Source organism: Scedosporium apiospermum (assembly GCF_000732125.1).
Source record: "Scedosporium apiospermum strain IHEM 14462 chromosome Unknown SEQ_SAPIO_0077, whole genome shotgun sequence".
In the NCBI taxonomy this organism is placed as follows: Eukaryota; Fungi; Ascomycota; class Sordariomycetes; order Microascales; family Microascaceae; genus Scedosporium; species Scedosporium apiospermum.
In genome coordinates, this window is record NW_015971778.1 from 443,636 (window position 1) to 458,629 (window position 14,994).

Sequence of the window (14,994 nt, forward strand, 5' to 3'; positions counted from 1 at the left end):
TTTTTGGTCGGTAGTCTAGAGCTGGGGAGTCGCAAAAAACAACATAGTGAAGAGGCGGGTATTAATTAGACCATCCCTTTGATAAGTACCAGTTTGCTTGGTCTGCTGCGTAGAGGCCCGAGAGAGGAAAACAAGAGAAAAGCGAAAATCCAGGGTTACCGGGTTTTTAGAGATGGGGACTGGGGAGTTTGATGTCTACGACGCCTGATGATATAGTACGTATGAGTAGTCGCAAAATGGATGTCTTTCTATTGTCAATCAAATTTTTGGAGCACCGTGGTTTTTAATCGGTCAATCCATCACGAATGACGTCCTTGGTTTCAGGATGGTGGAGATGTAGCCCACCGCTTTGATGGTAAAATCCATTTTAGCAAAAGTCAGACTCTTGATACAAGCCTGGAATAGCATTCTACGGTGGCCTCTTATCTCTACCAAGAAGAGGGCCCATCATAGAGGCATACCAGACAACGCTGGCGACGACAACCAGTCATAACTTTCTTTCTATCCCATCTTTCCTTTCCCTTCTTCTAGACAACAATCCCCGGCCCCCAAAACCCCGTCCCCGCCAAGGCATCACCTCCCATCTTCTTGGTTTCCGCCCGTCCATCCTTAGACAATAGTCTCGAGTTCGCGAGCATAGCCGAGCGTGTTTTCTATGATAGTCCTGCTGAAGTCCTTGTCCTGGGCGGCATCCTGCTCACTGGTCGTTTCCGCGCTGTCGGGGAAGTAAATGTGGCCGTCGCGGATGACCCAGCCGCGCTCGCGAGCGAAGTCGATGACGGCGCCTTCTGAGTCGAGGAAGAGGAGAGATTTCGTGGAGCTCAGGGGTAAGTTGGGATAAGCTCTCTCCGAGCTGCTGGCGATTTCGGAGCGGATTTGGCTCGTCAGGATCTGAATGAAAGAAGAGGTTAGCTCGCTGGAACGGAAGCTTTGGGACAAAGATAGAGAAAGAAGAATAAAGGAATGACATAACATACCTCTGAGAACACGCTGTATTCTTCGCATGGTACCTCGCGGCTCTGCATGGCATTCCACACGCGGTCGTAGCTACCTTCCATCAACCACCTCTCCAAGCGGATGGGATAGCCCAGATATTTATCGGTCTCATCGCTACCACCCTCCCTGCTCGCTAAGCTCTCGAGCTCGGTATGGAACGCGCCGTACTTGCCCTGGGTAAGGAGGAGGAGCAGGTAAAGACCCGTCACCTTGTTACGCTCGGCGGGCTCCGGGGGAAGCACGGATGGGGGAAGATCGTAGAAGGGCTGGAGATGCTGGACATAGCGCGAGAAGGCGGCGGCGTCGCGGGCGCGGATGGAGGCGAGGGCGCCCTGCTCGTAGAGGGAGCGGGCGGCGGAGAGGAGGTGGGAAGGGGTGGTCGGCGTCGGGGTGAGGGCGTTGAGGTGGAGGAGGTGGATCTTTGCGCGGGAGAGGAGGGAGGAGGCTTCGGGGTAGGGGAGGGGGGAGGACTTGAGTTGGGAGATGATCTGGTTTAGGTTTTGTTCCGCCATCGTTAGATCGTTGGATGGGACCTGGCTAGGAGTCGTTCGAGGTATATATGTCGCCGCGGGTATTATGATTATTATTTTTTTCTTCTTTTGCTTCTTCTAAGATATTTGGAGGGTGGTGGTTCCACGACGCAACGTTAATTGGGACGGCGAGATGTCGTTATGGTGATGGAGACTGCAAGGCAGACGGAGTGACGTTGGTACTTGGAGCTTGTCTGGAAAGGCTGACAATGCAGATGAGCTGAGTGGCGGTGACTAAGCAATATCCCCTTTTTATTAGTCATTTTTTTTTTTTCTTTTTTTTTTTTTTTTTTTTTTTTTTTTTTTTTCTATGTCCAAGACGCGGCAGCCGGCGTAACTACACGCGTAATCCAGGAAGCCCAGGGGTTAATAATAGCTGCGTGGATGAGGGAACATCGAAGCCGATGAGTACTTCGTACCAGCCCGACCATGACCCATGAATGAGCCAGCATCATTGATAAATATAACGGTTGTGTCTTTTTTTCTTCCCTTTCTTTCAAAGAAGAATGAGAGCTAATTGCGAGATGGGTTTCAATTGCCAAAAGGTACTTAAAAGGGCCGAGCAGAGGTGTATTTCTAATAATAATAAGTACATCAATGTACGAAGTAGAACCCCGACTTGGAATCATCGGATCATAGAGAGAAGAAAAAGGTTCAACTGAAATCGAGTCTATGAGCTTGGCAACGCTTCATCAAATGTTCCTCCAGGCACTCACTTGATTGGAAACTGGCACAAATGGCGGAAGAAGGGCACAGAATCCACGATGGATTCGTCCTTTGTAGACTGCGACGTACAATTGATCAATCCGTTGCGAAGCAGAATTCCCCGTCGCACTTGACATTCCTAGGATCTAGGGAAAGCCTTTGGCTCCACTCATTGCGAGGAGTTTGTGATCGACACCAACAACAAAATGAGGTGCCTTCGGCGAGGTGATATTCGTGCTAGATGCTTCGTACTGTTTCGTACACTACTACGAAGTACATTTAATGCTGATTGGTACTTCAGACGGTCCGGGCCTGCCCAGCCTTCAGAGAGCAACCAGCCTTCAGAAAGCAACATCAATGAAGCATTGAGTCCTACGGGTGATCCGCCTCTTCCATAGACAATGGCAGTGTACACGCTTGGCAGCTTCCGAAGTACGTACTTCGTAGTCTTCCACGTATTTACTTACACGACACTACTTCGTACATTGGACTTGGCCAGTCCAGCCAGGACGAAGCGGTAGTTTAGATTAGTGTGTGCTTCAACGGTGTGAACGATTGAATCCCGGCATTCTGTCCGCTGAGGATTGTGGGGTGCTCTTGCGCTCACCACTCAACTGCACTTGTATTCGTACATCCTCCCCCTGAATCGAACGGAGTAATAAAGCAGAGATGGTAAACAACGGTCTTGGCATTCCTTGCCGTTCCGTTTCCGTTTTTCTCTTCTTCGAAGGACTGTACGAAGCAAGAATTACTTCGAAGTCTATTGAACCACCACAACGAACGACACTACGATGTATTGGGGTGCTTTGTACAAGTACAGTCTATTATTATCACAGACTATTTTCCTGTCGCTCCATTGTCCAGGGATCAGGAATCTCGAATCTTGATATGAATGTAGTATGATTTATTGATTTTTTTTTTTTTTTTTTCCCTCGCAAGATATCGTCCGCCTTGACCGTCTTGGCCGTTGCCGAAGAGGAGTGCTTCCTACACTTGACACTTCAATGACAATTTACTGCCTCCCTCGTCCAAGGATCAATTTCAATACCCTTTGTCTTCAAGCTGCCCTTTTTATTTTCTCCCCTCCCCCCTCCCCTTCCCTTTCCAAAGCCCCCACCCGCTTTGTGCATTGATTGCATCGAATCTTCTTCGCCTTGCTCCATTCGAGAGATTTGATCAATCATTTTAAGTCCGCGGTTTCCTCGTCTGTGTCGTGTATGAGTACACAGAGTACAGGCAGTACAGGCACGGCACTGCGCTCCACCGTACTACTTCACCGTACTACTTTCACCGTTCTACTTCGTACTTTCCATTGTCGCTACCTCTATTATTCATCCCTCCATCCAAGTCGCTCCCTCCAATTGTCCCCTCCTCCATCATCAGCCCCACCACTCCCAATGGATTGACCCATGTCCGTCCATGTCACTGCCATCTTTGACGCCAGCCCGTCCCCGCTAATCCCCATTTGCCCTCCACCTGGCGTCGTCCTCAATTCTGTCTGCCTTCTTCTGCCTCATTGATCCTTCCTCAATACCTCCCACCTTAAGTTAAACCATCAGCGCCTCACTGTCGAGCTCTCTCCGCTCCACGCAAGAGACCACAGTTCTCTGCCCCCTCGAGCTCTCACCCACTCTCTCCATCTCCTCCCTCTTTCTCTCTTTCCCTATTTCTCCCTCCCATTTTCTCCCCGCCTCTTAACCCTGTAATCGCCCACTGGTGTCTCCTTTCCACCTCACTCTTATAATAGCTTGAGCTGGGAGCTCCCCCTCTTCTCTTCGCCTTTAATCCCTCCCTCAGAGGCCCAGGGCTTCAAGATATGGCCAACTACTATAACCCCCAAGGGCGTGACGCCCATGGTGCTACTCAACAGCAGTATGCTCCGCAGCACCCCCATTCATGTAAGTTGACAAAGTCCGCCCTGTTGCATCTGATCCCTTGCATCTTGCCTCTTCATTCTATGGGTATAGTTGTGTGGGCTTTCTACCTGCCTCGCAACGCAGATGTAGCTATTATTTCGAAACCCGCTGTGGGAAAGTCGCACCTTGAGTTGCATCACACAACTTTCAGCGTGCCCATGTTAGGCTTGACAACGCTCAACTGCAGCCCCGCCCCTCGACCGAAGCCTAAGTTCTACTACCATCTGGATAGCTCACCATGGGCCCCCCGCGAACCCGCACATCTTTTTGTTTTGGTCCCGCCCCTTTTTTGGTCTGGGGAAGCGGGGAGGAGGTTAAACAGCTTGTGGGGGTGTCCTATACTAACACGCTGATGGCTAGCAAACCCTCCTAGAACAGACTCTTTAGAACCTCCGCAGCTCGGCGCAACCTTCGTCCCAGGCGGCTTCGACGACTACTACATGCCCGAAGTTTATGCGCCCTCCCCGCAGAGGTAACAGTCGTCGCTCATCGCTCTCTTGACGCCACTCACGCTAACACGCCTGTGCCCGCGTAGGATCATGCCTGAAGTTCCTCAGAATATGCAAGACGACATCCAGCGACTGGAGTCGGGCGCGAGATCGGCCGAGTTCCACACCGTCGGCGAACCGACCCAGACTTCCACGCTCCCCGGTGGTGGCTACACATCACCACCTCCTGCCGCTGCCCCTCCAGCCTTGACCACCCTTCCGGCTGCTCCGGCAAAGGCCACCCCCGACCACCCTCCCAGCCTGCCTAAACCGAGCACCATATCAAGCGATGCGCCCACTTTCTCCCCATTCCCAAAGGTCAAAGGCGACGGGATTCCCCCGAGCTTCGAGGAAATCGAGCAGACTCTTTGGGACAACCGAGAGCACACACTCCACTCGAATAACGTCACACTACAGTTGGAGTGGGCCAAGCAGGTGCTCTCGTGGGTTGAGGTCATCATGGAGGAACAGGATCGAGAACTCGACGGGAAACCCCGACCTCCTACGCCTAATGCCGAACACCAAATGCGCATAGACGCCCTCACCATCATCAACCATCTTGCTGGACAGGAACACCCCGACGCCCTCTTCCTGCGATCCAAGTGGCTAGAGTTTGGCAAGTTCGGCCACCGCATCGACAAGAGAGAAGCCTACAATGGCTATAAACGCGCTGCTGAGCTGGGCATGGGGAGGGCCGAATATCGGATGGGCATGCTATTCGAGGCTTCCAACGACATGAGGAACGCCATCCAGCACTACCAGCGCGGCCTAGATCTAGGAGATTCCGCTGCCTCCTACCGACTCGGTATGATGAGCTTGATGGGACAGCATGGCCAGATCAAGGACTACCACCACGGCCTAAGTCTCATCGAGGCCGCCGCCGATTCTGCCGACGAGGACGCACCCCAGGGTGCTTACGTCTACGGCCTACTAATTGCCAGAGAACTGCCGGACATCACAATTCCCGAAGGTCTTCTCCCTTACCAGCTTCCCCTCGCGAAGCGCTACATTGAGAAGGCTGCACTCCTTGGCTTCGCAAAGGCTCAGCTGAAGATGGGCCAAGCCTATGAGCTTTGCCAGCTAGGATGCGACTTCAACCCCTCCTTCTCTCTACATTATTACGGGCTAGCCGCCAAGCAAGGCCAGGCGGAAGCTGCATTGGGCGTAAGCCGGTGGTTCCTATTCGGATACGAAGGCTTCTTCAATAAAAACGAGCAGCTAGCCTTCAAATACGCCAAGCAGGCGGCCGACGGGAAGCTAGCCACCGGCGAGTTTGCCATGGGCTACTACAATGAGATCGGTATCCACGTAGCTAAAGATGTCCGCGAAGCAAAGAGATGGTACGAGCTCGCCGCCGAGCACGGCAACAAGGACGCCCTCGGACGTCTCGAGTCGCTGAACGAACAAAAGACATTGACGAAGCATGACCACGAGACTACGACCCTGACCCGAATCAAGTCGCAACACGGTTCAATGCGTGGAAAGCGGCCCGAACGCTTCGCCAAGAAGGCGTCTGCAATGCCCTCCGTATCTGAGGGCGACGCCGAGCAGCCGCAGCCCGGCGTTTCGCCGAGGGTTTCACCCGGCATGCCTCCGACTGGGAATGCTGGTGGAACCGACGTGCCCGATGTGTCTCGCCTCTCCATAAAAGATGCTCGCCAACCTGCTTTCGCTCTCAACGTCGAAGGAGCCTCGGATAAACCCAAACCCTCGGCACCCTATCCCGAGGACGATAGGCCCCCGCCACTCAATCTCGCCAGGGCTCAATCGGCCGCACCCTACCCAGAAGATGATACCGCTCGGCCGCCACTCTCTCCTCACTTCGACCCCAAGATTCGCCCCTCCCAGGGCCCCACAGCAGACCGGCCTATGAGTGCGTTTGGCATTCGGCCGCTCAGTCCTGGCGCGCCAGGAGGGCGACCGCCACAGGCCAATCTCGGCCCCGGCGGCGACCAACGGGGCCGACTCAGCGGCGCCGGGTGGGAGCCTCAGGTGCCAAATGATTATAGACAAGCAAGTCCCGGGCCACAACCCATGGGCGATTACAGACGCGACCCTTACCGCCAGGACTTGCCTCGGCCGGCGACCACCCAGCCTTACGACGGACGCCAAGGTGGCCCAGGTGCAAATCCCGCTCAGAACCGCCTCCAGAAGCCCTACCCGCAGGGTCAGCGGCCGGTAAGTTCCATGGCCGGTAACCAGTATCCTGGCCCTCAAGGCCCCCGCGAACCCGCGCAACCTGGCCGGGACTTTGGCCCGAGAACGTCATCTCGACCCAGCCTTCCCGGCCAACCCCAGTTACATCGGCCCGTATCGGAGGCCTACCCGTCGTACGGACGAGGGGGCCCGGGCCCGAACCCGGCTGGCCGTCCCGATCGGTTCGACTCGCTACCTGCCCACCCCTCTCCCCAGCAAACCCATGGTGGCCCGCGCCCCGTGAGTCATATCGACCGGCCTCGGCCTTTAGACGACGGCCCAGGCCGTGTTGGCAGCGCGCCTCCAGTCCAACAGCGCCCGCAACAGCAACAACAAAGGCCTAGTTCGCCTGCAGCCTCGACGGCATCGGCACCTCCTCGCCCTACCGGACAGGGACCGGCGACGTTCGAGGAGATGGGGATTCCGCAAGGCAAGAACGAAGGCGACTGCGTAAGTCTACTACAACTTGAAATTTCTACATCCAAGGAGAGGCAAATAAGATCTAATTATCGAGATGATATAGGTTGTGATGTAGAAGATCGCCGACTAGTCGAAAGCGCTCTTACCAAAGCGTTTAGTTGGAAATGCAGCTCGGTGGGATGTAAAACCTCGGTGATTTATCAAATTATCAATGATGTAATAGAAAATACCTTCCGCTTCATATCAGCCCTAGCTAGAGTGCTTGAGATTTATCTTCCTCCCTTCTTTCTATCCACTTTCACTTCTTTTCCTTTTTTTTTTCTCCTTTCCGCTATTGTAGTTGTAGAGGGGGTCGAGGAGCATCTAATTCTTTTGGACCTTGCCTTTTTCAAGAGCTGGCTGTTAATTGCATCTCAGATACCTGTATCTTTCTCTGTATTTCCTCTACCCTTCACGATAGTGTATTATTCCATATCTATATTTTAATCTCCTCTTTTTCCTATCATTACATAATGAGTTACAATAATCCCTTGGAATAAACTGTGAATGGAGTGAATGAGGTTATTGCCATTCACCATGAAGAGTGGCATATGCTTGAAGTTTTACATGCGTGTTGTCAGGTAAAGTTTTCTTTCTTATGTGACCGATCAATTGACGCTTTATGCTACATAGACAGATTCTAGCCTATACAGAGTAGATGGGTGATATACACAGCGCATCTTTATTTAACCCTAGGCTGAGTTGAAGCTGTGAAGTCTCATTCCTAGGTCACAACTCATCCTTGATTCGTGTTAATGGCTCCTCCCAGTTCCGGCTCTTGGTGTTCCTCTCAAAGGTTGGCTCTTCATCAGGCTTTGGCTGATCATTATCACTGCCATCCTTTTCCTCCTTGCCTCGAGCCTCTTCCTCCTCCTTCTCCTTTTCCTTGATCTGCTCCTGCTCTTGCACCGAGGGCGTCTCCTTCTGATCTCCCACCGCGGGAAGACCTTTCCTCCTCCTCTCAAAGTTTGCAATCTCGTCGTCGTACACGGTCCACTCCGGCACCTGTCTCCGAGCCCTGTCGAGCTTGGGCTCCTTCGTCATCGGGTTATTGCACAAGTCGATCGTCTTGGCGTCCCGCAAGCTCTCGTCGCTGCACCACGTCTCACACCAGAGCCACTCCTGCGGAAGGCTGTGGATCGGAATCACAAACTGCATGTGGTTGGGCAAGTCCTGGTCGAGGTTCGCAAGCGAGTTGGGGTCGGCGCTAAGCGTGTGGTACTGCTGGCGAAGCCTGTCCCCGGCCGCCAGCTCCCGGAAGCGCCGAAGATCTACAACATACAAGGCCGAAATGTGGTAAGGGAGACCCCTGAGATAGTTTGCCCAGTAGCCCTGTTTCCAGAACCGGAAGCCTTCCATTTCCGTGCGCGAATCGCACATGGGCGTGAAGCCGTAGGGCGCACCCTTGAGATCGAGATTTACAAGTTCCATCATGTCGGCTCGAACAATCTGATCGGCATCCACGAAGATTACCTTGTCCAGAGAGAGGGGGAAGAGTACATCGAGGAAGAGGATCTTGTACCCCCAAATTTCCCTCTGCTTCTCTTTTTGTTGTCTCAGCCAATGTGGCCATTTGTAGGTCACCATCTCGTACTTGAATCCGTATTCCTTCGCTAGGTGCGGAATCGAGTCTTTGAAAGACGGTGACAAGAACTGCTCAATGAACCAGAACTTGACGGTATGGTTAGTGTGCTTCATGACACTCAACATCATGATATTGAGCATGCGCTCGTAGAGGTGGCCGCTGGCAACAGAGAAGATGTTAATCTCCGCCTGGTCGTCGGAAGATTTGTCCTTCTTTTCGAGGGCATGTTTCGAATCCGACCCGCCTAGAAGTTCAGCGGCGGCCCTGAATCCGCGGGACAGTAAGCTGTCCGATTCAGGTTTCGCTTCCTCGGCGCCGTACGATAGAACATCGGCCGTTTCCATTCCAGGCTTCCGTTCCAAACGCGGGTACAGGGTCGTTCCTTTGAAGTCCATCAAGGCAACCTCCGTCCCTTCATCTCCAGGGGAGGCGTCATAACCATGGGCGCCAACACTTTCTATCTCAAAAATCTGAGAGCTTCTGCCTTCCTGAAGTTGAATGTTGTAGAATCCAGGATTCGCCTTGAATTGGAAATAGCCAAGGTTGGCCATGATGATCGTATCCGACGAGTGGGGGTCCTTTTCGGTCCCAAGCACGAGCTGCGCACCACTCGGAGGGGCGGCGTCTTTAGTGACCATGCGAGAGTGACCCTCGATAAGAATATTCCGGAGCTCGTATACAGCATCAACATTGCCTTTTACGAGACTTAGTTTGATGTTATCTGGGTCATGGACTGAAGACTTCGCAGCTACCAGCCACGCCGGCGGCACATCCATTCCGACGGTGAGGAGAGCTTCAGACGGAAGGCCTCGGAAGGTGGCGTCAAGGGGCTTTACGCGGCCCGACTCATCGAAGGTAGGTTCAGAGTCCAGGACATAGCGGTAGAAGCGTTTGATCGGCAGCTCCTCGAGCCTCTCTTCGGGATTCAAGAAGAGTTTAATATAAACGCCGTCGACCTGGGAAAGTACCTTAAGAATCGGGGTCCAGCGTTGGCCTTGTTCACTCGCCGGATTGAGTATGCCGATGATATGCACAGTAGCTGACTCGGCCTCTCCGACTTCAATCGTTGTGTGCTTAGACTTCCATGTATTAAATATCGACGTTCGAAGAGTGGGCGCCGATTCAAAGATACCCTCAGGAAGATCAGAAATGGTCGACCGAGCCGCAAGACACGTAAGTCTCGCTGCTGCAAGTGGTCCTGATAGAACAGCGCCCAACCCAAGATCAGCCACGGCGGCATACACCGGGAGGATACGGTTTTTTTGTTCAAAGTCCAGAAGCTGTTGGAACTCGGTCTCGGCGAAGGCTTCGTCCTGAGATATCGGCCCCACCACCCGGCCGTTCAAGACGAGACCCTTAGTGCCGGGTTCGAGTCCGGTCGACGCTATGTATGCGCTTAGACGAGCTCCATATTGTGTATCTGGTACAGGATCTTGCGCCGGCAAAAGAGACCTGATTTCTTCAATCGACCCAGCTTCCAAGAGTTTGTCAAGGTTGGTCGCCAACGCGGCATTGATTGCGGCAGCGGCGGCGTTGGACGATGCCTTAGGGTTGTGGAGGATGTCCATCCGGACACCAGGGTTATTTGCCTTGAATTTGAGAGCAGAGTAGAGTAAGTTGAGGCCATCTTCGGTCGTCATATCCGCAATCACAGTCAATGCCGCCCAGGTCTCTTTACTTGAGTCCGAATATGCATCCAGGACCGGGACAGACTGGAGAAGGGCAGCATGCTCGCGATATACTTTCCCCAAATCTATCATGTTCAATGCCTTCTCGTCATCAGCATAAATAAGGGGGTGTCTCCTTTTTACGGCTTCATCTAGGAAAAGTCCTAGTATCCGAGTGTCTTCGTTAATATCCCCCAGCTGCAGCCCCTTTCGAAGCATCTGAAGATCGGAATTGATTTTCATTCCCATTCCCTGGAGCCAGTTATCCACCCGAGGTACCACCATCCCGTTGACGAACACAGGGAGAGTAGGGGAATTTGCATTCAGCCTACTCACCCACATATCCACATGCTGCAAACGCTCGGTGAGAGGCTTGGAGGCTAGAACTTCCTCGAAGGTTGATGGCTTGAAGCCTTCAGCCGGTGATCCAGCAGCGATAGCCTCTTCAAAGATTGCGCTATCAGCAACGGTCTGCCCGCCATGTATGGCCAATTCGACGTAAGTGAAGAGGCCTTCCAGCCCATAGTTGTCGTGCAAATAGTACAAGACCTTGCGGAGGTTTCTCGAATCCTCGCTTGAGCTGAATGGCACGATACCAAACCGCACCGGCAGAAGGCGATTCACATATGCTAGAACTTGAAGAGCGACCTTCAGATCATCAACATTGGCCACGTCCACGGGTATGACGGCATTGAATATGTTGCGTCGGATGCGGGGAACCTGGCCGGGGTAGGTACGTTGAAGAAGCTGCTCAAGAAAAAGTCGGGTGGATCAGCTTGAGGCGTCCCCGTCGGCACTCATTTACAACAAAAGAATAAGGAACTTACCGCCGTAATGCTTGTTGGGAAGTCGTCATACTGCGAGTCTGCCTCAAGATCGTTGAGCCACATGATAACTTCCCCGCCCTCTTGATTATCTCTCCAATCGAACCTCTGGGGACTACCATCCACCTTAGCAGAGGTAACATTGGGATGTCCCAAGAGGGCGACGGCTTCTCTACCGGTAAGCCCAATACTCTTGGCCTCCGTGATTAGCTTTCTTTCCCTTCTTAGCATGTCGACCAAAGAAAACGGCTCTATCTGACGCTCTATTAACTGGACACCGTTCATCCAGAGAACGTTAACACCCTGGGGGACAACGGTACCAAGGTTATCGCGCTGCTCCTCAATGAACTCTAAGGAAGCGTTGTGTGCGGCAATCCGAGCCGAGTACGCGGGAAAGTCTTGAGTAAACCTGATCAGTGTCTCGAAGGGATTCTCTCCCTTCATGATAAGAGAAGCGGCATTTAGCCCAAGGGATGAGACTTCCGCCTTCGACAGCGGCCTAAGGTCAGCGACCTCCTCCTGCTCATCGAGTACGACCTGGCTGCCTGAGCCATGGTTAGCATCGTGTCCGCGGCCGCCGCCGTCGGACGCAGCGTCCCTATCATCGATAACTATATAGTCGGTTTTCTTCAAGGCCAGTTCCACGCCGTACCCGCTGACAGGGAGAGGTGTATCGTTCTCATCTGGCCCGTTCGTGCGGCGATATCGAACGGTGTAAGAAATTTCGCCTCGACGCGCTTTCTCGACTAGCGAGTTATGGAACGGAGCGAAGGATGGCGAACTAACAACGTCTGCGTATAAAATGGCATGAGGGCCATGCCCAAGGACTCGGTCAAAGGGCAAAGAAGTGGATGTGTGTATGGCATCAGCAACAAGCCTACGGGGCTCTCCGAAGCCATAGTCGCAGTACTGAGATCCGTTGAAGAGCACCCATGTGTCGCAGGCTGAGGGAAGAGGCTCGAGGAACCTTGGCTGGACACCGGTGGAGTAGTATTGGTAGTGCGCCTCGATCCTCGGGGCGGCCGACCTCATAGAGAGCGCCAATTTAAAAGTAGAGAGCACTTCCGGCTCGGAGATGTGGCCATCTTGGACAAGAAGCTTGAGGAACCTGTCGTATAATTCCTTCTCTGTTGCTGCACCAGAGAAGTAGCCGCTTGCCACGCGATCGAGGAGTGGGAAATAAGAGGTCGAGTTTTCGGCAGCCGCGGTTTCTCTTCACCTCACTGTTAGCCACGCGTTTCAAGAAAATTCTTACAGGCCAAACACTGGAGGAAAGGGAGCATGCGCTACCTACATGAGCTCAAGAAGGTAGGGCCCAGCCTGGAAGGCTGCTCGCATAGAAACAGAAATGCTCGGTACGGCGGAGACAGGTACGGCGGCCAGCAGGACAGCCGTCAGGCTAAGCGACAATCCTTGGAATTTCATCTTGCCCAAAGGCTAGCCGTTAAAGCCGGAGTCGTAACAGGTCGGTCGGGTTCGAGAGAGCGTCGATGCTGGTTAGATTGACGGTTGCCCAGTCTGCACACGCATAAAGGCTAGTGCAATCTGTCGGCAACCATGGGTCAGCAGCGTATGGAGAGAATAGATTTGAGGACTACCATGCGTGTGTGCGTTGATTGTGGGACAGACAGATTACGGCCTAGACGAGGGAGGAATGCTGTCGCATACAGGCTGGCTTTTGGGCGAGGCATGGGTTTTGTAAACGTGGACAATTCAACTGCGCGAGGTGATTTCCTAAATTGGATAGTACCTTGTAATACAATTCAACCGGTGTTGGCCACTAATAAAGTGAAGTAACTATGGAGTACTCTAACCGCTCTGCCAAACATTCAGTGTCAATCGAACCGAACTTTCTCTCGGTTTCTCTAAATCCAAATAATGACATCGAATATCATATCAAAATACGAAGGTACCCGACTGATGCCTATCCAACCATGGCGACGGCAACGCTACAAGTGAAAATCGGTCCGCCATGAAATCCCCAAAAGACTCGAAAGCAGAGAGGCTAAGCTCGCCAGAGAATCCTGTATCTCAAAGTTTCAAGGCGTGCAAACTCATCCAGCTAATATATCATCCATATAATCGTCTAGGACAATAATCCTGAATTGCTTTCCCCATTTCAGGGTCCAAGAAGGACGCATCCACGATCGGCTAAGACCTTTCTTCCACGAGACAACCTCAATGAGCCAACCCATCTTCAGGATACGCTCCACCTGTTTCTGAAAGCCGTCGGAGTATTCCGCTTTCTCGGCGTCGCCAGTTGCGAGAACCATAATTCCGGGTTCGTCTAGGCATGCCATAGCAGTATTCCCCATCTTCAGCTGTAAAATCTCATCGACGCCCTGTTCTCGGTAACACATTTCACGTCGCGCTATACCGTAGTATTCGCCGCCGCTCTCTGAGGATGACGATCCACTAGATGACGGTGTTGAACGAGACGACACGTCACGATTCGCCCGTATAGGTTTCAGAACGCGGCGGAGAATACTAGTCTGGTATCCTAGTTTTCTCGCGTCATGGAAGTAGCTGGGTAGGTCGCCAAGGTTCTCCGGATCGGCAGCGGAGCCAACCAATTCTCTCGCGCCGACCGTTCTGCCACGTTCAAGGATGTGGGAGAGAGCCCCGAAATTTAAAGGCGCAAGTGGCGTCCTAACATGTGAAGGAATGTCCCTCGAGGATTTGAAGGTTTCATTGAAGCCAATGTATATGTTGGACATGTCAACGAATATATGGGTTGTCAGAGTTCTGTGAGGGTCATGTCGTTCTTTGATTCTGATATCGATGGCCCTTTCTCGCTCCAGTTTCAAAAAAAGGGTACCCAGCGATTCCGTTGGCTGGGGGGGTTGAAAGGAGAGCGCAGGATGGACCCAATGCATAAGCGTCGCAAGCTCCTCCCGAGTGGGAAAGATAGGTTTTCTCACTCGTTCCATGTCGGCCAGGGGAGTTAAAGCAACCACCCCAGAAGCCGCCACAACACCAACTGACTCCGGCTCTGCCCCAATTGCTCGTTTTATCTCAGATGGAGTGCGATCGCCTAGAGATCGAGTGGCATCCCGGCTTGGTAGCAGTGGCAGACCTGCATTATCACCAGAGGCCTTGCCTTGCAGAGAAGCTGTCGTCTTTTCTAGGAACGCGAAGATTTGGCTGAAATCTCCAAGCCTATTGTTTGAGCCGGGTCTCGGAGTGTATTTAGAGTTTGTAGACAAGCACTGGTCCCTACTTTGTATGCGGCCATTATTCCCCGTGGAATCAAGGTCAGACTGTATGATTCCCTCGCTGCCGATATTGTATGGGCCGGCTAGCATCGTTGTGCCTGTGCTTCTCACCGCACTGTTTGTGAGGCACTATTTCGGCTGTGATACCGGTTTTAAAGTGATAGAGGCCCTTTGTTGAAGGATCAGAAGTAGAGGATAATCAAGCTCTCCTCATACAGACAGAAATGAGTCGTCATTCAGTAGTCATATATGCACATGTATCTCGGCATGCAGAAAACCACCGGGCTCTTAACATGGTACCGAGTGCGAGTGCCTTCGTGCCTTTCAGCAAGTGAGAATAGGCCCGGTAGACAAGTTGTTTCCAGCAGGCTAGGGAAAGTAGGGCGCCTATAAATGGAGGTAACTATTCATAT

At 52.7% G+C, this 14,994-nt stretch overlaps 3 protein-coding genes and 1 pseudogene across 3 annotated transcripts; 1 reads left to right on the top strand and 3 right to left on the bottom strand.

Moving 5' to 3' along the window:
* Nucleotides 1-609: 609 nt before the first annotated feature.
* Nucleotides 610-1,508, bottom strand: SAPIO_CDS1782 (GANP/Nin1/mts3/eIF-3 p25 family protein; the record flags this gene model as incomplete). The annotated part of the gene is made up of 2 exons (XM_016784969.1): nt 610-891; nt 978-1,508. The coding sequence occupies 2 exons, from the start codon at nt 1,506-1,508 to the stop codon at nt 610-612; spliced, it is 813 nt and encodes a 270-aa protein (XP_016645266.1).
* Nucleotides 1,509-4,047: 2,539 nt separating this feature from the next.
* On the top strand, nt 4,048-7,436 carry SAPIO_CDS1783 (uncharacterized protein; the record flags this gene model as incomplete). Its single annotated transcript, XM_016784970.1, has 4 exons — nt 4,048-4,129; nt 4,508-4,619; nt 4,683-7,281; nt 7,410-7,436. The coding sequence occupies 4 exons, from the start codon at nt 4,048-4,050 to the stop codon at nt 7,434-7,436; spliced, it is 2,820 nt and encodes a 939-aa protein (XP_016645267.1).
* Nucleotides 7,437-8,019: 583 nt separating this feature from the next.
* On the bottom strand, nt 8,020-12,791 carry SAPIO_CDS1784 (UDP-glucose:Glycoprotein Glucosyltransferase; the record flags this gene model as incomplete). The annotated part of the gene is made up of 3 exons (XM_016784971.1): nt 8,020-11,289; nt 11,370-12,579; nt 12,661-12,791. 3 exons carry the CDS (start codon nt 12,789-12,791, stop codon nt 8,020-8,022), a joined length of 4,611 nt encoding a protein of 1,536 aa, XP_016645268.1.
* Nucleotides 12,792-13,420: 629 nt separating this feature from the next.
* On the bottom strand, nt 13,421-14,083 carry SAPIO_CDS1785 (annotated as a pseudogene; the record flags this gene model as incomplete).
* Nucleotides 14,084-14,994: the final 911 nt, after the last annotated feature.